This window comes from Biomphalaria glabrata, chromosome 17 (genome assembly GCF_947242115.1).
Source record: "Biomphalaria glabrata chromosome 17, xgBioGlab47.1, whole genome shotgun sequence".
NCBI classification, from domain to species: Eukaryota; Metazoa; Mollusca; class Gastropoda; family Planorbidae; genus Biomphalaria; species Biomphalaria glabrata.
In genome coordinates this window covers 5,219,157-5,247,045 of record NC_074727.1, presented here as the reverse complement: position 1 = coordinate 5,247,045, position 27,889 = coordinate 5,219,157, and the positions used below count along the sequence as shown (strand labels likewise).

Genomic DNA, 27,889 nt, shown 5'->3' with positions numbered 1-27,889 from the left:
CAGACCCTTGCGGTCTATAGTGCAGATGATATTAAGGTCATCTGTTTCTTTGACCTACGGTTAATCAGCAGGTTGTCATGTGGCCAGCACAACAACCAACCGGCTTTACTTTCCCCAACTTAAGTCAGGTACCCATTAGAGGGGTAGACTCAGTTGCGTCCTAAAAATCTCAAAATTCAGTCTTCACAGAGATTCGAACCCAGTACCTCCAGATTCAGAAGCCAAGCACTTAACCACTCAGCCACTGCTCTTCCCCTGTGTTGGTGTACTGGGTTTGAATTATACATCTCATTGTTAGTGCATAAAAACTGATAATAAAAAAGCTATCAAACACTTTATCATATCTTCATTTTTATTAATAAATTCTTGAGCTTAAATCTCGTATTTAAAAAAAACAACTGCTAAGAACTCTCTTTTTTTTTAATCCTATCAAAAACAGATGAAGATGATTATGTCATACTCATCATGTATCTAGTCATGCATGTCAACCAATGACTTGAATTCTTCCAAGTCAGTAGTTTTCCTGGCTGGCTCAGGAAACTCATTTCATGCTCTATTAGCACTAGGGAAGAAGAAGCATTTGTACAAATTTGTCCTAGCATATGGACCGAGGAATGTGTCTTTATCTTTGTGTCTTTCTGAGTATTTAATTTGGCTCTTTGTATTTAAAGATAATGGTTCAAGTGTTCAGTGTTGGTTAGTTGCTTCTTGATTTTCATGTCTATGTGCATTCATCACAAATTTCAGGTCAATCTAACTTAGTTAGAAGACAATGCATTGGACTCAGTAGTCCTCAAATAACTTAGTTAGAAGACAATGCATTGGACTCAGTAGTCCTCAAATAACTTAGTTAGAAGACAATGCATTGGACTCAGTAGTCCTCAAATAGCTTTGTTAAAAGACAATGCATTGGACTCAGTAGTCCTCAAACATTGTTAATGTTTATTTGGTACATAAATATTGAAATGCTTACAAGTTATCTTTTTTCCCTGGCCACACCAGAAGATTTGGTCATTGAAAGCTTCTTTTTATAAATTGATACTTTTTCTGATATTATAAATACACATAAATACACTGCAAATAATTGTATTATTATCATAACATTTTACTTTATTATTTTATTTATTATTATTTTTTAAAATTGTTTTTTTCTTTAATTAACTTCATCTCTTATAAATATTTTTTAGTGTCTGAAAATGCTCTAGTTTCCAGTTCCAATGAAAATACTTTCACATCCAGGACGGATGTTCTAGAAAATCTTAGTAGTATATGTCAGAGATCAAGACAGGAGAATGACTGGTATGAGTTCGAATCTGCTAGTTCTAAATATTGTAGACATTGTATTTTTTTATTAAATTCTATCCTGTAACTTCCAGGAAGTAGATAACTGACACTTTGGTAGATTGGCCTGTCATCTCATTAATGACATTAATGTCATTCACTCAGTCTATCAGCTGGAAGTGAGCCCTATAGGACTTGCTTGAAAAAGTTTTTTGATATATTTACATGTTCTTTTAGGCTTTGACATGCTGAACAAATCATCAGACGGGCAGATTGTACTTACAACTCTTTGGCAGAACCTTTTTATTTGTTATATGTTTCAATTTTTGCAATATCAAGCTATTTGGGGAAGCAGATTGGTTTTTAAAATCTTTGAAGAATCCACTAAGCTTCACAACATACAAACATACAACAAACAAGGATGAACTGACTGTCTATACATACATGTTAATGAATGTGTATCTCAATGTTAACTTTTTCTCTCCTAAATGACGATACCAACGTTGATAAATTTCTAGTTACTTTTAGTTATTTTTAGGTCAGACCATTAATGAGCTAGAATAAAGTAAAAAGACTTCACCATTTGATTATACTCTGTGTCAGTACTTTTAGCCTTTAGTGATCTGGTTCCACAAATTTTTAAAGTTAAGTTAAGTAAAAATATAAAAAAAAACTATAATGTAAAATAAAAAAAAATAATTTATAAACTTTACGGTAGCAATGTTGAGTAAGTTTGTTTTTTTTTCATCAGGAGTGATTATGTGCATCCCGATACAGATTGTTCTATCATTAGCTCATATGATGTGGTAGGTATATATATTTGTGGATAACATATAATATATAGTAAAAGGTTAAAATGTAAATGTTTTACATGTTTTGGATGTTCCTTCAGAGTTGAAGGTAATCTACTTTCTAGCCCAAACCTCCTGCACCTCAGCGCATTCTGCATGCACAGGCAGCTATAACTATATCACTGTAATGACTGATGTCATGTAACTATAATGTTTTAGGTTTAATAACATAGTGTCCCAACATAGGAGCATTGACAGGGATTCATACAATAGATTTTATTGTACCAAAATCCTCTTTTGAAAATGGAATAACTCAATCAGAAACTAGAATTGTAGAATAAACTCTTTCACCGAATAAGTGACAATGTAAAGGAATGGAAATAATAAATCCTCAGTAAAACTATTGAAATAAACCACAACAAACAACATGCTGATTTAACCTCTTGTCTCCCCTTATGTGTACATTTAATGCAAAGACTTATATATACTATATCTAGACTGGACGTGGAGATTTTTTTTTTTAGAAAGTTGGATCAAGGCGTTGTTTTGTAAAGTAGTTAAAAGAAGTAAAGTTGTTGTTTTTTCAACCCTAACCTATGTAACATATAATTTAATTTTTAGATTTAGATCTAGTAATTGAACATCAAAAATAAGAGTACTCTCGTCTCATAATTATTATTTTGCAATTTTTAGATACATAATCTAGAAAGATCTAGGTACATAAGATTATTTAAATCAACATGAATTATTTCCATCTAGGGCTTTGAAATTCATTGGAAACAAACAGGAAATGGCTTTGTTTCATATAGTGGCGTGAATATCCCAGAAATGATTTTGCATTATTTCTAAACTTTGAAAACTAAAGATCATTACTTTTTTAAGACAGAAAAGATTGATTGGGGTGACTCCCCTTATAGCCTAAAAAAAGAGTTTACGTACATAAAAATCTATATATGTATAGGTCTGTGAATTGATCACTCGTGGATAAGAATTAATTTCCGGTTTCCAGACTAGATATAAGTCTATGGTGCAAAGTTTAAATTCATAAAAATTAAGATTCTGCTTGATGTGAAGTCTAAGTTTATTTTTAGCCCCTTTGGACTTTTCCAAGTTATTTTTAGCTTTACAGCAAGATTTCGAATCAGTGTTTTCTGGAAAAAATAGTCTACACAACTTCCGTTGTTATTAGCAACAATGACATGCCTTAATATGTGACACTTATCTTATAAATTATAAATTGTTTGAGCAATTTTATTCAATCTGGCCCATGTCAACCCTGGATAATTCCATTCAGTTTGACACATTTCATCTTTGCCCTCTAAGCCTATATCATTATTGACAGCTTTTAAGTTGTTTTTATTGTCTTACCTATTATCCTCTTGCTATTCCTTGTTGACATTATAGCCTTTTCAACTCCGCTTTCTGTAATAATTGGAATAATTAAGTCTGTTCTTAATTTTTTGTATGTGACTTTTTTTTTTTTAATTTTCATGAACAGAGAGGAACAGGGGACACTATCACTCTTGTGGAGGAACTTGAAGACCAAAGTAAGAGTAATGATGAAACAAACGTTTTTTACAGCTCACACTATTCTAGTGAAGAGAATTCTGGGGATAATAGAGAAAGTGATGCAGAGAAAAGTAGTTCCTGTGGCCTTGGCAGTACGGATCACTACACCAATGCTGAGCTGTTTGAAAATGGCGTGCTGATAAACGGAAGTAAAAAAGACTTGGGGATGGAAGAACTGGCTGCGGATTCTCCAATAGATGATGACAGCTCACCTAAACTGATCTCTGTCGGGATAAGTGTTAGCAGTTTAGAACAACAACAGTTGAAATTTAGAACAGACCTAACCAGATGTACTAGTACTAGCCCTGAGTTTTTAATAAGACAACAACTGTCAGAGAATGACAGAATAGCTAATGACAATAAATGTTCAAATTTCTCATTTCATTCTATATCATCTACACCTCATTTAGAATGTGCATCTACACCAGCTGTAAATTCAGTAAACATTGACATGAATAATTTAACAATATCTGCAACAGATGAATGGGTTCCTTCTGATTATCTGCAAGTATCAGCAGAAACTTTGCTTACCTGTGAAACATCTGAAAATACAACTAGCCCTACTTACTCAGATGGGGATAAAGGCTGTTTGAAGTTGTTACATACTAAAAGTTTTGAAAATTTAGCAGACAAAAGCACTGATATAACAAACATCATAGCAAAAATAGATAATTTATTGTCCTTCCCAAACCCTGGTCCCTCTGTTTCTAGTAAAAGCGAAGATTTAAATTGTGTTAGGCTAGAAGAAAATAAAGGGCTTCCTTCAAAAAATACAGAAAAATTAGATGATTTCTTGATGAATTTTGATACAAATTATATGCTAGTGAAAGACGACAGCTCTGTTTCTTCTGAGGCTAAACACAGCAAAGGTAGTGAAGAAGATACACCAAGAAGCTTCTCGGGGCAGAAGGACAACATCCCAAAAAGTCCAAGAAGCAATGCTCTGAACAATGTCAGCGATGTTATAGTTATAGAGGATGATGAAAGCAGCCACTCATCATTAAGTTCTGCCGTAAGAATATATTTTTACATTTATTCTTTTATGCCTTTATCTGAATATCAAATAAAATTATATTGTTACTGTCTTAAAGGTGCCGTGATGGCTGAGTGGTAAAGCGCTTGGCTTCGTAACGAGCGGTCCCGGGTTCGAATTCTGTTGAAGACTGGGATTTTTTATTTTGGGATCTTTGGGACGCCTCTGGGTCTACCTCTTTCTTATGGGAAACTAATATTAGTTGGGGAAAGTAAAGGCAGGTGGTTGTTGTGCTGGCCACATGACATCCTTTTTAATCATGTGCCAGAGAAACAAATGACCTTTACATAATATTCCCTATAGATCACATGTCCTGAAAGGGGGAAATTTACTTCTTTTTTTTTTACTACCACAAACATACTTCAATACTGTTGGGTGTTTTAAAAAAAAGCTTAAAAATTATAAGAACCTAAGTATTTGGTTTGCATTAAAAAAAAAGAACTAACAAAAACGAAATTCACAGCTCTGAATATCACTTATTTTAATATTAGAAAATTAATATTCTCCAATTAGAAATATATATATTTTCCAGAGTTTTAATGGCTTTTAAAACATATATTTATGTATATAGTCAAACCTTGTTACATTGGTTACCACTTTTCTTTCATTTATATCAAACTCGTTTATTTCCAGTATTTTAGCTGGACTTAACATAAAATCATATCAGACATGGTAAATAGATAACAAAATATTTGATAATAAACATTTTTTTCTTACCTTTTTAAATTACAGATTTTTCTTCCTAAGAGAAGATCTGGCATTTATATACATTGATGTAAACATCTTAAATGGTAGAATTAATCTATCCTCAGTTATTTATAACTTTTTAGTAAAAAAGTTTTGTTTAATTCTTAGTTTGATTGAACAAGTTTTGGCTGTATGTAGAGAATATATTTTTATTAAATATGATTCCTTGATAAGAGAGACTAAAAGAATAAAAACTTCCGAGATGAAAATTCTCAATAATTTTCTTTTTAAATTGTAGCCACATTCTCCTCATTGGTTGGCCTTGTCACCTTCAACCTCTGACCTCAGCTTCCTTGAGAAAAATGACTACTCAGGTATGCAGTGTCTTAGAAAATATTAAAAGTATCCAACCTTATTTTTTTATTTCAAGCTATTGATGTTGAAGTTGCTTTCTTCAAGTATATTTGAAATGTATTTTTAGAATTAGTGAAACATAGTATAATAAGTATGGATTAATATTTAATTGTGATTTTCAGATTCATGTGAAAGAAATGAAACTAATGCGATATGCAACAGAAGTTGTTCTCTGCCAGATTCAGGGATGGTCTTTGAAGAAAATTCAACTTGCAAAACAGATGAAACTAGAGCTATAAGCAACAGAAGTTCTTCTTTGCTTGATTCTGGAATAGTCTTTGAAGAAAATTTAACTTGTGAAACTGATAAAACTAAAGCATCACACAACACAATTTGTTCTCTTCCAGACACTGGAATGATCACTAAAGAAAATTTTGTAATTCCTGAAACTTCTGAAAATGAAACATCCTTCCAGTCCACCAATAATTTACATTTTCATGTGAATTTAGTAAACAACCTAGTACCTTCTGAAACCTCTCAAAATTCATTTTTCTATTCACCTGAAAACATTGATAGGCATGTCTCAGCAGTAGATAGCAATTCGCTTTCTTCTCAAGAGTCAAATGCTTCCATTTTGGATGTCCATAAAAAATCTTCTGCGATGTTGGAGGACCGTGTAATTTCTTCTGACGTCAATAAAGAAAATGTTCCTGCGACTACAGATGCTGATATTGATTTTATTGTTATAGAGGATGATGAAGAGACATCACCTACTTCACCATCCAGTCCCATCGTAAGAGCATGTCTTTTATTTTCATTTGTACATTGCACTATTTTTGTAATAATGAAAGATTTACATTTTATTGAGAATTTTATATTTAATGAGAATTTTTTTGTTTTCTTTTAATTGGCTGTAGTGCGTTAAAGATGTTGATATTTCAATATTGAAGTGTCATTGAACAATATAAATATAAATTTATATAAATACAAATATATAGAGTTCAATACAGCTCAATTTAATTCTCCATACATTTTTAGTCTTGTTCATCTCGATGGCTGACTACTGTACCATCAGAAGCTAAACGACGCTTTCTTGAGTCACCAAATTGTTTATCAGGTATAGCTCCTTTTATTTTTAAGTCTCTTTTTAAAATGTAGAATTTTCCATCCATCACCGTAGATTGACTTCAAACAAATTCTGTGGTTAAGTTATGACTTACAACGCTTCAGAGAATCCATTATCTGTTGCACTTAACTATATGGCTCAATTTTAAGTAGCTCTCATCATTACGGGGTGTGGCAGCAGAGTGGTAAAGTGCTTGGCTTCTGAACTGAAGGTTCTTGAGCTCAATTCTTGGTGAAGGATGGGATTTTGAAGTTTGTGATTTTTAGGATGTCCCTGAGTCCGTTTAACTCCAATGAGTACCTGAAATTATGTTGGGAATGTAAAAGCAGTTGGTCATTGTGCTGGCCACATGACATCCTTGTTAACTACCTGCCGCAAAAACAGACAAGCTTTACCACATCTTCTACCATCACAAGGTCTGAAAGTGCTACTTATATTTTAGTTTTTACTCTTTATTTGAACCCTGAAATCTTGTTTAGCTCTCTATTGGACTCTTGTTTGTGGAAAGTTAAAAATGTAAAAAACTAACTTTTTTAAAAAACATTCCATATACCAGTAACTTCTTACACCACTCAACTAAGAAGGCTCAGCCAACTCCAAAACAAAACATACTGTACGGTGGCCTAGCTAAGGATTAGAGGGCCTGTGGGTCTTTACCTCTTAAGGGACCCCTGCATTTTCACATTCGACATCATGACATGAGATAGTAAGTATTTCCTCTTTCAGACCTTGCAGTCTATAGGGCAGAAGATGTAAAGGTCATCTGTTTCTGTGCCCCATGGGTAACTAGGGTGCCGTGTGGCCAACACAACGACCAACCGCCTTTACTTTTCCCCAAGAAATGTCAGCTATCCATTAAAGCAGTGATGCTCAATCTTCTTCGGCCATTTTAATTTCCAACACTCTTGTCGAGGGCCACATCAACGAAAGGTTAAAAGAAAAGGAAGAAGACTATGAATCATTTCATTAGAAACCCGTGAATCTATTTCTTACATTAATTCATGAGAAGTTTATCCAAAACCAACTTTTAAATATCTTAATATTCTATTAAATTCTTTAAGCAATAAAATATAAAAAGTTGATAAAAAAAATGATATAAAGAAACGGGGGCATTACTTGGAACCTTAATATGAAAGGAGGAATTTTTGGAGAGATTTCGATATCACAAGACAAAATTAACAATGTCAAGTATGCCATATTAAAAAATCACAGTTACTTACTAAATATAAAATGACCTTGTGCTACAAGGGAAAGAACTCTGATTTGACAGTGCTGTCAAGTAAACACACAAATATCAGAAGGTGTATTAAAATACTTTTGCTCATCAATACTTCCATATTTTTTTTACACAACTGGAGACACCAAAAAGCTTGCGCCTTATGGATTTACATTTTCACGTTTGGAAAATGTAAAGTAGTTTAGCTTAGAGAATTTAAAACAATTTATCAGAAACAATTTGAATCATCGTAAATCATTCATCTGTCTTTTTCGTCTGTAAGTCTTCATTGTCACAATTGAAGGGTTGGGCCTGGCCCAGACCTTGTGTAGGACAATTCCAAGTGCATACCACATGACCAGGCAGCCATACTGCACCTTAGAAAGGTTATACACAGGAATAAAACTTAAAGGCAAAATATTATCATACTATATTTGTCACGAAAACAAATTTGATCTTTGAATATTTGTGGGAAAGTTACATCAGAAGGTTTTCTTTAATTTCACATTCTTAAGAAATAATAAATTGCTTCGATGGAGTTGCAAAATTCAAATTTCTACCTTCTATCTGGACCTTAAAATACATTTTCTTTGCATTTAAGATTCAAGTGGGAAAAGCAGAACAATACAGAAAGATTACTCCTTGACATTTGCAGAAAGATCTTCACAACAGATGTTATATCACCTTTCAAATCAAGAAAACAAAAAGTAGGAAAACATCATATATTGTACATTTTTCTTTTACAGTACACACATCATACAACTTTCTTCTACAGTACACACATCATACAACTTTCTTCTACAGTACAGGCATCATACAACTTTCTTCTACAGTACATACATCATACAACTTTCTTGTACAGATCAGGCATCATACAATTTTCTTGTACAGAACAGGCATCATACAATTAAGTGTCTTCTACAGAACAGGCATCATACAACTTTCTTCTACAGAACAGGCATCATACAACTGTCTTCTAATGTACATACATCATACAACTTTCTTGTACAGAACAGGCTTCATACAACTTTCTTCTATGGAACAGATATGATACAACTTTCTTTAACAGAACAGGCATCATACAACTTTCTTCTATAGTACATTGGAATCAACTCAATTCTCTTAATGTCAAGTAGAGGAGCTAACTCTATTCTCTTAGTGCCAATTCTTAATTTTCATTCTCTTAAATATTTTTTTCTTTTTTTCATTATAAGATTTACCTGACATTGATATCAGACAACACTTTTTTTTTTAAAAACTTATTTAACTCTAAATACAAAAACATGAAAAAAATTTCTTTTTTTTTTTATTCCAAGTTCTTATATTAGAACTTAGATCGTAACCTATAGTTATAATCTAATTGGTTACTCTATGTTGTTTTGCACCTCAGGAAAAGTTAACATGCAGTGAGTTTATCAACACTTAATGTAATATTTTTTAAAAATTTTAGTTATATAAATCAAATATGCTCAAGAATTTTATTATAAAATGTTTATTTTAAGAGTTTAGTTGTTGTTGTTGTTGTTTTTTCAGTTTGAAGGAATGTTGTTGTTCTAGCTGCATTCATTTGCAGAAACAAATTGATGTTCTCAAAGAATGCTTCATTGCAATGCTAAAAGGAAAAGAATCACATTTACAACCACTAGGTAATATTTCTGTTCTTAGAAAGTATGAGTCTTCTAATCTGTTGTTGCTTTTTGGTTTTTCCTTTAGTATGTTTTATTTTGATTTGAAAAAACTTTCTGCTTTGTGTTTTTGATAGAATGTTTTTACCAATGTTTAGATATTTCATTACTATTGTGGTAGACATTTAGTCTAAAGGGGGTTTTGGTCTGCACAATATAGTTTTCACTTTAAAAACACTTAGCCCAGGCTGGATGTATTGCAGTTTTTCACATAGGTTTGGTTTGGTGTTTCTGTAGCTAGTGGTTTTTCTACATGGTAGGGTAGCCCTACACCCAACCTCCTCCTTTCTCAGCCGGGCTTGGGACCGTCACATTGCATAGAGGAAAACAGCTAATGCCCTGTAAAAGCGGCAGTTGGAGAACTTCCATTTGAGACCCAAAGAAGACCCTTGTAGAAGACAAGCCCAGACAGTGAAAATAGATCTTATTAGCTTCCTGGCAGACAAAGGCTTTGTTTGCATTAAAAGTGACAAAATATGCAGGTAACAACTGGATCAGGGTAGTCACATGAAATACTTAATTTTGAAACTCAAAGACTATTCATTATTATTGTTTACTGTCAGGACTTAATCAATTTGTTTTTTTTTTTCATGAACAACTTTTAATTATAAAAACATGTTAACTTTTTAGTCACGGGGCCAGGTGGTTAAGCTCTTGGCTGCCAAACAAAGAATTTTAAAGTAGAATCCAAATGAAAGTAGGGCTTCTGAGCTCTGCCTGGTTCCTAGCATTTGTTGTGTATATTGTGGTACTTTGTGTGCTGGCCATAGGACTCCATTGTTAACAATTGGATAAAAAAACCAAAAAAAAAACCCACGTGAACATTACTTTCCATGTACCATTTGGCTTTGAGTAGAAACTACTGTAAAATAATTCATTACTGTCTGTGCACATTAGTACTTTGTATTGTTTATTGCTTTTAAGTTCTTTAAGATACTGTAAGATTACAATACATTTCAATAGAACCAGTATGGGTGTATAAAAGGCTCTATATATTTTGGGGGTAAAAAAAAGTGTTCTGCTAAATCTGAAGAAATAAAGCTGTTTTTTTTTCTCAAGGTTTTGATTAACTGAATATGTTTTCTTATGTCAAATCTGTCTTCTTACAGTGGACACAATTTGCAACCAGAACGCTGGTGAGCTTCATTCTTCATTGCCGCAGTCTTCAAGTCAGAGGAAGCGTTGCAACTGTTATCAGGAGGTAGATCCTTTTCAAAACTCTAAATGCCAAACACATTTTTTTTTTTTTTTTTTTTTTTGCGAGAAATTCAAATTTACTTCTAAATTTAAATTTGTTCTCATCACTTGACCAGGAAATACCAGAAGTGAAAAAAATAAAGCCTACGTTGGAGTCATTAGATACTGTGGATATAGAGGAGAAACAAACATCAGAGAAATCTTCGTTTCCAATTTCAGAAGCAGAAAAAAACAAAAGTGAAAGGATGCACAGAGAATTTCTACAAGTTTCTACTCAAAATAAACTTGTCCCTTCCGTGGCTGCTGAGATGGAAGTTTGTTTACAAACAGGTCCAGGCTGCTATAGTGGTCCAGACTCAGTGGCTTCTGCTGGCTGTAGAAATTCTTATAAATCACAAATGTATGAACCAAACTCCACAACCCCAAATTTTACAGCCATAAATCAAGAAAAAAACTCAGTTGGAGGAAAGATTAATGATTATTTAGACCCGGCTGGTTTGTCTGCGCTAGAGAGACCACAAAGTTTGTTTCAAAATGCATCTTCCACTCAAAATAATCCTCAGTTAAACAGCTTCAAGAAACTTCAATTAGAGTTAAGAGATGCCGAAGAAAAAATAACTCACTTGTCTTTAGCTGATGCCAAAGTATGGAAAGAATCTGTGCCGCTGACTTCAGAACACAAAATAGAGATGGCTGACCAGAGCTCAGAAGAAAAACATGAGGCGCCGACAGTAAGTACTCACAGTTTTCATTCTTATATAATTTTTCTTCCTATAGCGGATGTCAGTACATTACAATGGCAATAAATATTTGATAAAGTTGAGCATACATACACATACGTACATAAACATACACACAAATATCATCTGAACTGAATACCGTGTTTAATTTTAAAACATTTCTAATTTAAACTTCTTATTTTCAGCCTTGCATCCATTTAGATTCAAGTCGTACTTTGAATTTAGAAAACAAACAAACTCATTCCATGCAAGATTTTGTAGTTGGCAAACTGTGCCAGGAGAATCAAGAACAAGCTGGTAAGACATAAGGCTGTAAAGCTTGTCACACAACACCCTTAATAATAGATCACAGATAAGGGAAAACAAATAATTTTATACCCACTTCAAAGTTTTAGGAGGCGCGGTGGCTGAGTGTTAAAGTGCTTGGCGTCCGATCCGGGGACCAGGGTTTGAATCCTGGTGAAGACTGGGATTTTAATCTTGGTATCTTCAGGCCCCTCTGAGTCCACCCACATTAGTTTTGCTGGCCACATGACACCCTTGTTAACCGTAGGCCACTGAAACAGTTGACCTTTACATCTTCTGCCCTATAGACCACAAGGTCCTGAAAGGGGAACTTTACTTTACTTTACATCAAAGTTTGAATAGAACTTTACTTAATTTTGACTTATCTAATGTAGTTAACCTGCCAGTGTAGCAAGTAACAAAGTGAAGCTGTGGATTGTACACAAATAATTGATCAAATTATTATATTGGTTTGAATCAAGTTTAATGAGGCACATATAGGTTTCTTTAATTATTAAGTGATAATTTTCCTTACCATTATTTGACATTACTTATTTTTTGACAAAGAACACAGTATTTTTATCAGGTCCTGGAGTCTTTGACTCAGCTATCATGGGAGTGTGCTGATGGAACTTGTGTTGAACTAAAATGTTCCATTAGCCTAAAGAAGAAGAATCTCATTTTTATTGCAATGCTGAGAAATATGCTGAACTTAAGGAGCTCATTCAAATACCTCTTATTGTATATCTTATCCCTTTTAGGAAATATAACCTCCACCAAGCAGAAATAATAATGTTTTATAAACATGTCATAATAAACTTGTTTTTAAACCACAAAATATGCAGAATTTTAAGATTCTTGAATTGTTTGCCCTCTGCCAACTTTGTAAGATACAGTTGTTGATGACATACAAGAAAATATTGCTTGTGAAATGTTTTTGGTGTCAGGTCACAGAATCCCCTAGGCATTTAGTCCCGATGCTGGGGTTCTTCCCAATATAATTGACACACTTGACAGCATTTACAAGTCTTGACACATAATCCATTTGTGCACAGATAAGAAACTAAATCAGTTTTTGTGTACAGAAGAAATTTAGTTCTGCAGTGTCAGTTCAAGCTTGTTGTTTATGAGGAAAATTAAGAATTTAAAAAATCCAGTAATGGTTTATTATAAATGTATATTTTATAGATTTCTAGCAAACCTATTTAAGCAAGTTATTGTTCATATAATAGACTAAAGAAGCTTTGTAAACAGAAGGAAAACCTCTGTAGAAAATTTAAAGAAACTAATGCAGAAAGAGTTTACAAAAAGTATATAAAAATTAAACACTTAACCCAAAAAGTAAGCAGACAGCTGCAGAGTGAATACATAAACAATGTAATATCTAAAGATAACAACAAAAACCTATGGTCATACATTAAGTCTAAGAAAATGGAAACAACAGGCGTAGCGCCATTAAAAGATGAACATAACATAATACATAATTATAATGAAACTAAAGCAAACATTCTAAACAAATACTTTGCATCAGCATTCTCAGCCCCAGGAGACAAAGACATATTACTGAATTTGAACCAAGTAGACAACATAGAAGATATAGTAGTACAAGAAAATGGAATTCAAAAACTATTAGCCAACACCAAACCAAATAAAGCTTCTGGACCTGATGGTATTCCAGCTAGATTACTCAAAGAACTAAGTAATGAGCTAGCCCCAGTGTTCAAAATACTCTTTCAGGCTTCACTTAACCAGGGCAGAGTACCAAAGGACTGGAAAGAAGCTAATGTCACCCCCCTATTTAAAAAAGGAGAAAAATCTGACACAGGGAACTACAGACCAGTATCACTTACCAGCATCACATGTAAAATCCTAGAACACATAATATGTAGCAACATCATAAACCGCTTAGACAAACATAATGTCCTCACACCATACCAACATGGCTTTAGGAAATATAGATCATGTGAAACACAACTAATAGGACTAATTGATGATTTTTCAAAAGGTTTAGATAATAGTGAACAAATAGATGCTATCTTACTAGATTTTTCTAAGGCTTTTGACAAAGTTCACCACCATAGTTTGCTTAAAAAATTAAAATATTTCGGCATTAATGGTCCACTGCATCAGTGGATTAAAGACTTTCTGATAGGGAGAGAACAAACTGTAATAATAAATGGCTCTAAATCAACACCGATAACAGTAAACTCAGGTGTACCTCAAGGTACAGTCTTGGGTCCACTACTATTTTTAATTTACATAAATGATTTACCAAATTGCATTAGTTCAGGAACAAAAGTCAGATTATTTGCAGACGATTGCATAATATATAGAACAATAAAAACAACACAAGACACAGATATTTTACAAAGAGAATTAGATGAATTACAGAAATGGGAATCAAATTGGAGCATGTCTTTCCACCCAGAAAAATGTCAGTTGTTAAGAGTAACAAAAAAACTAAAACAAATTAATTCCACTTATCTTATTCATGGCAAACCAGTATCACAGACTAAAAACGCAAAATACCTAGGTGTTATAATAAATGAAAAACTATCATGGAATCCACATATTGATGAAACTACAAAAAAATCAAACAAAGCATTAGGATTTATTAAAAGAAATTTCTATAAATCAAATAAGAACATAAAACTAAAATGTTACTTAACCTTGGTTAGGCCAATAATAGAATATGCATCCTCCGTTTGGGACCCCTCAACTCAAGAAAACATTAAGAAACTGGAACAGACACAAAATAGAGCAGTGAGATTCATAACAAACGAATATTCACATTTGACTAGAGTAACAACTTTAGTAAAATCACTAAATTTAGAAAGCCTTCAGGACAGAAGGCTCAAAAGTAAAGTAGCATTCATACATAAAACACTGAACCATAATCTTCAAATACAAAAACAAAATTTAATAAAATACTCTGAAAGACACAAAGATAAAGGCACATTCCTCGTCCCATATGCTAGGACAAATTTGTACAAATACTCCTTCTTCCCTAGTGCTATTAGAGCATGGAATGGGTTGCCTGAGCTAGCCAGGAAAACCAGTGACTTGGCAGAATTTAAGTCATTGGTTAATATGCATGACTAAATGCATGACGCGTAGGACGTAATCATCTTCTTTTTTGAAGTAACGTCTGTATTATTGTTATGACATGATTAGGAAGTAGTTAGGAATTAGTTATTTGTTTCGGGAATAGGGTAAAGTTTTAATTAGCGACAAGTGACGTGACAGATCTTTTAAAAAATAAGAACGCTCTAAACGACGCTAGAAGGAGGACGCTTATTGTAGAGTAGTAGACTTGAGTACGACATTATTGACATCGGACGCTTCCCCTTTTGAGTATTAAACATATTTGTAGAACAACATATCAGCGTCGACTACCTATTTGATTGTTTCGGCCTTTCGCCGGTGTTACTGAAGTGTTGAGTTCAGCGTTACCTACAGTCAGATCTACACTAGACAGATTGTCAAGAATCAACACCGCGCAGAGGTCTTAACATTATATAAGATAAGATAAGATAAAAATTCATATTCTATACTTTCGATTGATAGAGAACCACTTCATCTAGACATTATTTGGCCTCTTGTTAAAAGTTAGTCCCCTTTTTTTTCATTTGAGAATCCTAGATTGGAATTACAAAATTGTCATTTATAAACATATTTTTAGACCTCTTTTGAGGCAATTTATAATTGGAAGCCACTCAATTAAGATTGGATTGTGTTTTGTTTTTGTTTTTCTATTTATTTTCCAATTTCATTAACTCTTTCTCTTTATAATTATTTTCCATGTTCCTACAGAATTATTAATTTGCTCATTTAGAGTTCACTTTCCTCTTATGATTAAACTTCCATAACTTTTTAATCAAAAAATATTTTATTTGGTATATAATTAAACGGGAATGGACGCTCTGTTATATAACGCAAACTAATAGTTTGATGTTGTCAAATCAACCATGGTATCGTCAATTAGGAGAGAATGAGTTAAATATCATCAAGATTGTTTGTTAATGATATGAATGAATATGAATATATTTTATTCAGGTGACTGTGAAGTAGCAGACATGAGTTGCGTGGATGTCATAGATCTGACACAAGACGAGATGGGTAGAGCTACTGTTGTTGATGTAGATGTAGTGAATGAAGAATGTACAGGTGAACATCACCTCGATGATCTATCTATGGACAGCTTTGACAGGTGCATTCTCATTAGTAATATTGAAAACCCCTTAAAGCTGTGATCAAAACAGTTACTTCTGAGCATTGTAAACTCATATGAATAATAGTTAAGGAAGCATCCTCCCCCTTTTTTTTAGTAATGCATTGAGAATTCTTATTAAAAAAAATAATTTTATGATGTATATGAGTTAATATATGAATGCAGCCTTATTTTTATTGTAAAGGTTTAATAGTAATATTAAAAATTGATTAAATTTCAGTGTTCCGATACATTTATCTGGCATACGATTCAAGTCTTATTTTATCTGTTCGAATATCAAACCACGCTTTTTCAGTTAATTAATTAAAGTTTCTTTTAAATTTTTCATACTTTGACCATGATGAGAAGGCTTTAATCTTTCTAAGCGACCCTTCATCCTATGTTATATTTAACCCTAGTATTAGAAAATTGACTTCCGAAAAAGTTTGATTATTTTTTGGTTGTTGTTTATTAAAGAGTTCCTAAGAAAACTGTTCAAGAAGTCCCTCATGTCCAACTTGTCAGAGGTAAAGAGGCCAGAAAAAAACTAAAAGGATCAACTTGTACTGAATGTTCTTCGGTGAGTAGGTCAATGTTGGCTGTAGATTGATTTGATTCAGGCAATATATATGTTTCTGAACTAAAGAATATTTCTAATATGTATAAATCTCCTAAATCTCTTTTATTTCATAAAATCTTACAATATTAGTCCAGCACTGGACCTGCTTAAGTGGCACAGTCACTGATTTTTCTAGCCACTGTAAGGGCTTATAAACCAAAATGGTTTGGGCCAATGGAGTGTGTTAGACCGAAACCAATCATTATAGAAGGTAGTAACATCAGACCTTTGATGTGGCTACTAGCTTGGTGTCACGATGGGACTTTATTAAATTTCCATTTGATTGGATCAATAAAAATTATCCTATCTTATCTTATCTTATCTTATTTAACACCTCTTCTGGTGCTCATTAAAATAACAGCTGTGTGGCAAATGTTTTTCTCTTCACTTGATTTGTGATCGCCTATGTCTACTATAACTACTTAAACTAGTGCAGCACAACAAATATTAAAATTCACTAATTAAGTTCTTGATTAGCAAACAGAACACATTTATTGATAAAGAGTAAATATACAATCTAGTCTTAAAGGCACAGTGAATGATATTTCACAAAACATTAATCCAAGTCATGAACATACTGAACTATTACAAATGCTTCAAGTTTTCTTCTTATGTGAACATACAATATACAGCCTTTCTTTTCAAGGACTACAGCTCAACTCATCTCTGACCATGTGGTCTACCCCAGACTGAGGCTAACCCATAATTCCCAACTAAGTTTCACTTTTTTCCCCCGTGAAATAGAATAAATAGGTGTTCTCCATGATTCCCAACTAGTTCATGTCACAATAGCTAACAAACAATGATGTGACACTTGGTCTAAACTGCCCACAGGTTGCAAGTCAATGGTGAGGCCTTCTATAATGATTGGTCTCGGTTTGACTATTAAAGTAATTCGTATAAGAGAAGTTAACTCCATGTATAAGAGAAGTTAACTCCATGTATAAGAGAAGTTAACTCCATGTATAAGAGAAGTTAACTCCATGTATAAGAGAAGTTAACTCCATGTATAAGAGAAGTTAACTCCATGTATAAGAGAAGTTAGCTCCATGTATAAGAGAAGTTAACTCCATGTACAAGAGAAGTTAACTCCATGTATAAGAGAAGTTAACTCCATGTATAAGAGAAGTTAACTCCATGTATAAGAGAAGTTAACTCCATAGCAGATGTGCTATCCATGTTTCCTTTATTTAAATCCCTTGAATGGGCCTTGAAGAAAATCTTCTGGGTGCATTTTTTTTTCTTTCCATCTAGGAGATAAATATAAATACTTTTAATGACCCAGTAAGCCAGGGAAACAAGGAGGAAAAAGTAGTTGATAAATTATGAAAAGAATAATTGTTGGTACCAATTAGTCTAACCATCTGAAGGAGTTCATAGTACTGCAATGACTTTCTATCCATGGCTACATTCGAAAACTAAAATTAGGAGGAAAAAATCATGCCCTTTAAATGAAAAGTAGACAAGATACTACCAGGATAGATATTACCAGGACAGATACTACCAGGACAGATACTACCAGGACAGATACTACCAGGACAGATATTACCAGGACAGATACTACCAGGATTCCTTTCAACTGGTAACACTACTGAGGTAGATGCATAAGTTTTAAATTTGACAGTGCAAAAAAATCACATCAAAGAGCTTTGGATAATACTCACCATGTCTAGCACATAATTGGCTAACTAATCAAATAACCATACATAGTTCATTGACTTCTTTTCTTACGACTACGACTTTAATTTCAATACAAAGTATTCATTTAATGAACTATAAATTTTTGTATCTAAATAACAATTTATTGAATTTCCCATTATTTACAGTCTAAAATTATTATTTTTTTGTTAGTATTATCAAAGTTTTGAATTGCCTGACGAGGTCAGTCAACAAAAGATAAATAAAAGTTCACGTCATCGAGACAAGCATCCTCGGCCTAGATCACCAGAAAACTTTTGGACAATAGATTTTCCTGAAACTGGTAAGTGCGTGTCATTATAAAAATGCAAGTTTTATCAAATAACACACAATCTGTCATTCAGTGTTTGGAAAAACTTTTATCAGTAATTTATTTTTGTTCATTTATTACATGAACCCCTAATGAACATATTTGTTCTGGTTGTTTAAAAAATTTTTCATTCTTTTCATGACAAGACTTAGCAAGTTTTTGATGTGTTATTTTTGTGTCTGCTTATTGTGCATGCTTAATGAGATGTTGCAGTGCTTGACCCCTTAGCTAATTAACCCTTAAAGTGCTGAGCTGTTTTACAATGAGTGCCTAAACAATGGAGGCTAAACTACCACACGCGGCTTAAGGGTTAAGGAGGTGGAGAATGTAAATTTTCAGGTCTCTGAGACAGTCACTAGTAAACGTTTGGGAAATACTAGTATAATGTAAAACCGTTTCAGTAAAGTCTAAAAGTCTTTAAGCTTAATAAAGATTGGTCTCGGTTTGACTATTAAAGTTGATGTTAAGTCAGTTTCTAATTTTACACTCTTACATTTTAATATATGTAATAACTATTGATAAAATGTCATAATAACTAGATTTTAAAATGTAATCAACATTAATTTTCACCTTCGTCACCTTTCACCTATCCCTTAGTAGGACCTTTAGGGCACCACACAAGATCTGCTGACTGTCTTTCTCCATTCCTCTCTCTTTTGCCTTGAATAGAATCTCTCTCAATGGCAGGCTGGTCCATTCTTTTATGTTGTCTTCCCATCGCTTTTTCTACCATTTCTTTTTCTGATACAGTTCCCTGAAAGAAGTTCTTTGCAAGCTTTGAGGACCTTCTAATGTGGCCATAGAGTCTTAGTTTTCATTTTTAATACTAGTTAGCAGGTCATTGTGGGGTCCATGTGTGTGACATTTTACGTCTGAAGAGACCATTTTTTCCCTTTGCAACTTCTTGTGTGACTAAAGAGGACAATTCTTGATACACAGCTGCGGTCACAGGTTAGGCATATGTAATCATCCGGCACTGTTGCCCTTCTTTCTGCTTCTGTAGTGTATGGCATCTGCAATTCATGACCCTTCCTTTATGCTCTCTCTCCAGTGCCACTTTTTTCCCAGCTGTCGATTTTGAAGAGCTTCATGTTGGGTTTGCATACATCCTTATACCTTAAAAGTGGACGACCAGCGTCTCGCCTGCCTTCTGTTAGATCACCATACAGAATTTCTTGTGGAAGTTGACGTACTGGCATTCTACGAACGTGGCCAAGCCAGCCAAGGCGTCTGCTGCTGATAACACCATAGCACTTCCTCATTGGTTATTTTAACTTGCCACCTTATTTTGAAGATCCTCCTTAGGCAACAGAGAGGTGGAAGACTTTCAGCTTTTTATCCTTTTTTGCCCATTGCTTTGTTATCCTGTCATAAATGTCTTTATCCAGTAGAGCATCGTTGGATATCGTTGTGGGGTGCAATAGCTGTACTATGTCTCTAATCTCTTTATTTGTGATGCAGTCTTTGTATGTGATACCTAGGATCTTTCTGTAGCATCCAATTTTACAGTTGTATGATAATCAAGGAATGTAGTTAACTAGCTCGTATATTATTGTTCATGAAAAAGAACTAAGGATAGTTTTTATTGGGAGTTTTTTTTTTTCCCGGGTGGGTAGGGGGTGATAACCTGAGCTAACTGCACCATGTGACATTGACCCTTGTGTCACAACAATGCATGAATGCATCTTCATTCTGTGATTTGGTTGAAGGTGTCAAAATAAGTAAGTCTTGAGGCTTGGATAGGAAGTCGATTATCTTCAACTCCAAAAGCTTGTGCTAAAGATGTTTTCTTTCTCTTCAACTCTAATGGAACATCCAAAACCTGTCAAACATTTGAAAAGAAAAGCTTGTCCTAAAGATGTTTTTCTTCATTTCTTTCTAGCAGAGAACAGACCTAGTGAACAGAATGAATCCCCATCTCATCATCGGAGAAGGAAACCATTTGACAAATTGTTCAAGTCTAAATCGGAAGACATGCAAGAAAAAAATACTGAGCTTTAAACATCAGGAACCACTCTCTAAGCTGGTCTTTTAGGTCATTTTATTTGCTATCAATTTTTAAAAAAAATTGTATTAGAGTATTTGGACTTTAAAATTGTTGAATCTGTGCTACCGTTCATAACATTCATTTTGTCTTTATGTTTTATAGCAATTTATTTTGCAATAGTTAAAAAATGGATTACTGTTTTTTGTTTTAAAAGTAATCAAATGTTGTTGTTTTTTTGTAAGCTACAGCAATCCACTTTACTGTGTGTTCAGAAATGCATTTCTACATTAGATATTAAATGTATATTTATATAGTTTTTAATTCTGTGGCATTTTACATATGAAGACAATCTTTTTCCTTTGCAACTTCTTATGTGACTAAAGAAGCTAATCCTTGATATACATTCACAGGTTAGGCATTTCTAATCACTAGATGCTGCAACCTCTTCAGCCTTTTTTTTTATTACTTCTGATGTGTTCATACTCTGCCAGGACTTCTCCTATATATTTGTCCTCCATCTTTGTCTTGGCCTATTGATTGCTTTTTTTCTGTCAACTGTTGAAGATGTCAATTTTGAAGAGATTCATGTTATATACATCAGTGTATCTTAAGAGTGTTGCCCTTCATTTCTTATGCCCTCTATTAGACCACTATAAAATATAATGTGGGCATGTTAATCCTGTGGCATACTGTTTACCATTCTTTTAATTGTTACTGTTTCATAGTTTTTATATGAATATATCCTAATGTTTTTTGAGATTATAACTTTATGTTTATATTAGCATTTCCTTTACAAACCTTTAAAATGATTTACACTTGTTTGCAGCCTATAATTTACATCAGTTTCAGTAATGCCTGCACACTATGCTGAACAGATCTTATGTACCCATTAGCACTTCATTCGTTCAGTTCTCATTAACTCTCTCTCTCCGCAATTATTTTTCCACGTTTTGAAGGAATTCTTCATTTGCTTATTCCTATTTCACTACCCCTGATTGGGCTTCAATAGCTTTGTTGTTTGTTATCAGAAAATATTGCATTTGGTATAGAATTAAAGGGAAATGCATGCTCTTTTTATATAATTCAAAGCCAAGTTTAAAAAATTAAACATTAATTTAATTTAATGAGTTCAAAATTAACGATGGTATTGTCGATTAGGAGAGAAAGAGTTAACTAATTAGTCTAAAATTGAATTAAGTCTCGAAACTGTGATCTTTGACTTGTCTGGGGTGTATTTTCTATTCAAGCTACTTTGTACCATTTTGAAAATTCCAAATTTTTTGTTAAGAAAATCAAAATCTTAGTTATTTGAAATGATGGAACTCTTTGCCCTTGTTAGTCATTAACTAAATTTTGTCTTTGATAGAGTTGAAGAGATAATAATTTTGTCATCGCAGTATTAATTACATTTCAGCATCTATTAGTGCGTGGTCTCATGAGCTCAACACTGGACTATGCCACCTGAGATCTTCACTGACCTCCTTACGTTTTGCCGTCCCTTCCATTTACCTTATCCATGATAGAAAGTAAATTCATCAGTAAAATAGCTGAAGCTTTTGTTATGGACAGTTTAAATAAACTCTGTAATTTCAAGTCTGCCAAACTTGTGCCTAGGAGGTGCGGTGGCTGAGCGGTAAAGTGCTTGGCTTCCGCACAGGGGACCGGGGTTCAAATCCTGGTGATGACTGGGATTTTTAATTTCAGGATCTTCGGGTGCCTCTGAGTCCACCCAGCTCTAATGGGTACCTGACATTAGTTAAGGAAAAGTAAAGGCGGTTGGTCGTTGTGCTAGCCACATGACACCCTTGTTAACCGTAGGCGACAGAAACAGATGACCTTTACATCATCTGCCCTATAGACCACAAGGTCTGAAAGGGGGACTTTACTTTACTTTACAAACTTGTGCCTTGCAACGGAGGTTCTTCTGTTTCCTGAGGACACACAAACAAATATTAAAAGGAAAAAGGTTTTGTTAAACATGTTCTATTAAGTGTTGGTGTGCCAGGTATGCTTTATAAAAAGCTAATTTGCCAGCTATCATCTGTTAAAAGCTGCTGTGTCATGTTTTTTCTATTAAAAGCTGATGTGCCAGGTATGGTTTTTAAAAATGCCAATGTGCCAGGTACGTTCTATAAATTGTTATTGTGCCAGTTATGACATTAAATTAAGTTGCTTTTTTTTTTTTGGTGTTATATAATTTTTTAAAATTATTTTCCATTTTTTGGGAATATGATTAATCAAATTTGCTTTGAAAAAAAAAACAGCATTTGTTTATTTTTAGTCAATATTAAATTGTTTTTTGAGAAAAAACTTGCTAAATGTTACCATTCTGTTATATGATTGATCTCTTGCCACTGATGTATGATTGATTAATTGATTGCATTTCTCGCATTGTGTTCTACAAACTGTTAAGAAGGGAATCTTGAAGGCATTCAATTTATTTCTCATGGGACAAAAAAACTTTTGCATTTTGTCATTGTTAGGGACCATATTTTGATTTCATATTTTGATTTTTAAAAATTTTGTTGTTTTATTATAAAAACATTTTACTATAAAAACTTTTTATTTGTTCTTCCACAATGTATTATATTATATTTTTTTTTAGCAGCATGTTTAAATGAAATGAAATGTTTGTCTTCTGTTTGTGATATGTCGAACAGCAAGACCCACATTTTTAGTGACTGTAAAGTTTGGTGACATGTTTGCATTTCTTATAATATATACAAACTAGTTTTTTTTTTTTAAGGTAAATTATAATTTGCTATCAAATTGTATAATTGTGGCTTTAATGGTATAATATATTTAATTGTATATTGAATATTACATTTATTTTTATACAGCCATACTTTTTAAATAATAATATAGTATATTCTATTGTTATATTATATGTTACATTTATTTTTTATAGTGCCATAAATGTGATTATAATAATATAATATATTCTGTTGTATATTATATGTTACATTTATTTTTATACTTGGTCCTGGGTGTGGCAAAATATGTAGGTCACAGCTGGGGCTGCATAGCAACGGGAAATACTGCATTCCTCACTAATCTTCGAACTCGAAGACTAGCCTTATCATTATATATAAATATATAGGCCTATATATATATATATATGCAATATGAATTTAGTCCCCTGATTACATTTGAGTAGTTTTTTCCCCCACTTTCCATTCTTGTATCAAGTTGAAATTCTGCATAATTATTCATAGTCGATAACATACACGAATCAATCCAAAAATTAACCAATTAGTTAATCATTTACCACTATTTAATCTGGTTTTATAAAGCAGAATGGGGGCTAACCCACATAGTGAGCGGTTATTTTCCCCTAGACAAGATTTGGTTTTAAAAAGCATTCTTTTTTCTATTGTTTGTTATTTATGTTAATTTTATTCACTGTATTTAGAACTATGACAGAATGCTATACATGGGCTTTTGTTCTCAAAGACTCTTTTATTACATTTTTTATTTGGTTCAACTTGAATCTGCATTTTTTGTAAAAATCTGTCATAAGAATGAGACTCAGATTGTCTCCCTTTCACTTTCATTTTTTTGTTTGTCCTATTGAGAATACATTGAATACAAAACCTGAACTCGTGCATGCATTAGCTGACGTCACGTATTGTATTTCTACGTAAAGATAGACTTAGAGACTTTATGAAATCTCAAAAAAAAAACAAAAAAAAAAACAACTACTGTACAATCTTTCCCTGATGGACATATGGAGTGGTCTATTTACTTAGGAACAAGGGCATTTCTTTGTTGTAAGAGCACTAGTGGGAACACCATGCGGTCGATTCTTGCCTTCACGGGAGCAAATGCATCCTAGAAAGCTCATAGGTGGGCAGACGACCACAATCAGCTAACCACGTGATCAACTATCAGGTCAAAGGTCAACCATCATGCGTAATACAGTTTGTTTTTCTCTTTAATCTGCAACCCACTCGACTCAAACTACACTTTTGTCTAATAGCCTTACCCGAGCGCCGCTTTCAGAGCAATGTTAGAATACAGAAAGTTAAGAATTTCATATCATTTTAGGATCCTAAATGCTGCTGGTTAAGTAATTGGTAAAAAAAAAAAAAAACCTATTTGTGCAGCTGTTTGAGACAAACATCCATAAAAAAAAGCTAAAAAGATTCTAGAAATAAAAAATATCACCCTTTGGGTCAGAATTTTGTGATTTTACCATCACAAAAGAGATGGCAAAGACAAACAGACACCAAAAAATCTTTTGCAAATCTGGCAATCAAATCATTAAATAGAAACAATTCGATATAAAGTTTTCGCATGTAAATGGACCTCATTCACCAATCTTAAACAAACAACATTTTGCTACATGATAATATTGATAAAACAACGCCAAAAAAAACTGCCACGTGATAGCCATTGTGTATTACTAATTTGTATAGAAGAGATAGAGAATCACGTGGCTAAATGTTATTTGTTTATGATTGGTGACTGAGGTCCATTATGAGTGAGTCTGGTGTCAATGTACATTTTTTTAAAAATAGTTTTAATGTTTTGTTTGGTGTAATGCACAAATTGTAAGACAAATTTCAAATTTCGTTACGGGCAATAAAGGTTATTATTATTATTATTATTATTATTATTATTATTATTATTATTATTATTATTATTATTATTAATACAACCTAGATCTAGTTGCTTTCAGAACAAAACACGATTCCAAAATGGATAAAAATAGATCAAACTGTCGAAACCCTTTCGAATGTAACATATGGGCCAACAGAGTTCTTCATAATAAGCACAATACATAATTTAAAGCCTTGTTGATCGCCCGGTACAGGTAACGTGGTGAATGTTGAACACAGGCGTGAAGACACCGTGGAGATGGCTCGCGCTGTCGATCAGAACTTAGCCTCACGCCGGTAACCTGGTCACTGCCCTGCCGTACTGACCAGTCCCATGACAATGAAAGAGGAATTAGCGGCTTGGCATACGCCAAAAATTACGCGTTACTTAATCTGCGTAGCGGTGAGTACGACAAACAGGTAAGGATTCTATTCTGATGAAACAGAAGGGGCAATCTCCCCGGCGGAAGGTGAATAAGTTAGTTAGCACAAAACTAGCGCTACCGTTGCGGTAAACAAGATTATACGTTGTTATACAAGTTTTAAGTGTGACCCTGACTAGAACTAAGGGAGCTCAATACTCAACTAAGGCTCATGTCAATAGACATGTTATTAACAAGAGAGCCTTTAATCTAATTGTCTTTATGAGCTTTGAAGAGCTCTATGGCAGTCAGAACTTCACGGAGAAACGATGTAACCTGTAAAAGGATTTTTTAAAAACCGGCTCTAAAGATTTTTCTAGAAATTTTTATAATGGATGTATATTGTTGGGAAAAAAAAAAGTTACTAGCTCGTTGGCCATAACTGAAAAACTCTATTCTGACTTTTATAATTTCTTAAACATATATCTAATACATGGGCGTAGCCAGGGGTGGGTTCTTGGGGTTCAACCCCCCCCCCCCCTCGGTAGGGGGGGGGGGACGGAATTAAGTGACTGATTTTTGCTTTCATTTTGTTTATTTTAGGTGAGATTTTAATACTAAATCATCACTTACCACAGCACAGCCGAAGCAGTTTTGAGTTAAAATCCCCCTACCAGGGGGTTTTGAGATTTAAAAAAACCCTATCAGGGGGTTTTGAGATACAAATTCCTCTACCAGGGGGCTTTGAGTTTAAACCCCCCTACAGGGGGTTTTGAATTTTAAACCCCCTACCAGAGGTTTTTGCAGTTAAATCCCCCTCTTCTATAAAACAAAACAAAAAAAAAAGGAAACAACAATCCCCAAATTCCAACAGCACAGTTCAGGAAGATTTTGATTTTAAAACCCCCTCCAAAATTTACGATAAACCCCATCTTCAAAATAAAAAAAGCAAATTACACACTCAAAATTCTATGAGCGTAGCCAAAGGGGTTTTGAGTTTCAAACCCCCCCCCCTCCAGTTGGGGTTTGAAGCTAAAAAGTACCTCTTCAATGTAAAAAAAAAGCAAATTACACACTATAAAATCTATGAGCGTAGCCAAAGGGGTTTTGAGTGTAAAACCCCCTCCTCCAGATGGCTTTTTCTTTAAAATTTAAAACCCCTCCAGATGGTTTTGAGTTTAAAATTCCCCTACAGAGCGTTTAGAGTTGAAAACCTCTCTCTTCAATATTATTTTAAAGCAAACTACAGTCACCAAATTCTATGATCGTAGCTAAATGGGGTTTTGAATTAAAAACAAAACAAAAAAAAAACTCCAGAGATTTCTTAGTTTAAAACCCCTCAACAGATGATTTGATGAAAAAACTTTCCTTTTCGATATAAAATCTAAAGCGAAATACAGGCATTTAATTCCAAGAGCGTAGTCAAGAAAGGTTACAAATTGCTACCAGTGGCTTGGGCTCCATTAATAAAGTGTGAATAGTCTTCTGCCGAAATTGAAAAACATTAAATGTGTCTCAACAAAGATTTTAGGAGTCAGTCATAGAGATCGGGTCTAAATCAAAGAAATCATATGCCGAACTGGGAGTCGAATCCTTAGTAAGGTTGTGACAGAGCTTCGCATGAGGTTTTGCGGGACATGTTCTCACACAAAATGAATTACGCAAAATAAGAGTTGCGGAAACAGCTTGCCGGAAAATGCGCCGAACGGCGCGTGAGGGTCTAAGTCAGTAAGAATAGCACATTAGGTTTTTAAAATAAAACTTTTTAATAGCAAGATAATGCACTCTAGATACCTCAGAATATGCATTTTGTTGGCTTTCATACCAGAAATAGTGCCCGGCGGCGGGGCTTCGCCCCGCGCTGGGGGAGCGCTGCGAACTCCCCCAGACCCTCTTGCTAGCAAGGGCGGGGAGTCTACAATGAACAATAAACGTCTTCCGAAAGGGTCAGATGTAATAAAGATTAATTATGTACACACACACAATCACACACACATATATATATATATATATATATATATATATATATATATATATATATATATATATATATATATATATATATATATATATATATATATATATATATATATATACATTTTTTTCCGCGGGGGGGGGGGTGTCGGGGGGGGGGAATC

At 33.7% G+C, this 27,889-nt stretch overlaps 1 protein-coding gene across 2 annotated transcripts in view; it reads left to right on the top strand.

Annotated features, from left to right (window-relative positions):
* LOC106060475 (uncharacterized) overlaps positions 1–25,390 on the top strand; it is a 28,890-nt gene extending 3,500 nt beyond the window's left edge. Inside the window, exons 4-18 of one of the 2 annotated variants that reach the window (XM_056015930.1) lie at positions 1,188–1,299; positions 2,033–2,087; positions 3,571–4,653; positions 5,660–5,735; positions 5,898–6,508; positions 6,754–6,832; positions 8,659–8,764; positions 9,591–9,703; positions 10,852–10,943; positions 11,056–11,670; positions 11,865–11,976; positions 16,021–16,174; positions 16,652–16,754; positions 18,645–18,774; positions 20,684–25,390. In XM_056015930.1, coding sequence (XP_055871905.1) covers positions 1,188–1,299; positions 2,033–2,087; positions 3,571–4,653; positions 5,660–5,735; positions 5,898–6,508; positions 6,754–6,832; positions 8,659–8,764; positions 9,591–9,703; positions 10,852–10,943; positions 11,056–11,670; positions 11,865–11,976; positions 16,021–16,174; positions 16,652–16,754; positions 18,645–18,774; positions 20,684–20,802 — 3,560 coding nt within the window. In that variant the 3' untranslated portion in view covers positions 20,803–25,390. The remainder of the gene's footprint in view (positions 1–1,187; positions 1,300–2,032; positions 2,088–3,570; positions 4,654–5,659; positions 5,736–5,897; positions 6,509–6,753; positions 6,833–8,658; positions 8,765–9,590; positions 9,704–10,851; positions 10,944–11,055; positions 11,671–11,864; positions 11,977–16,020; positions 16,175–16,651; positions 16,755–18,644; positions 18,775–20,683) is intronic. The other variant, XM_056015931.1, reaches the window with a different exon arrangement.
* Positions 25,391–27,889: the final 2,499 nt, after the last annotated feature.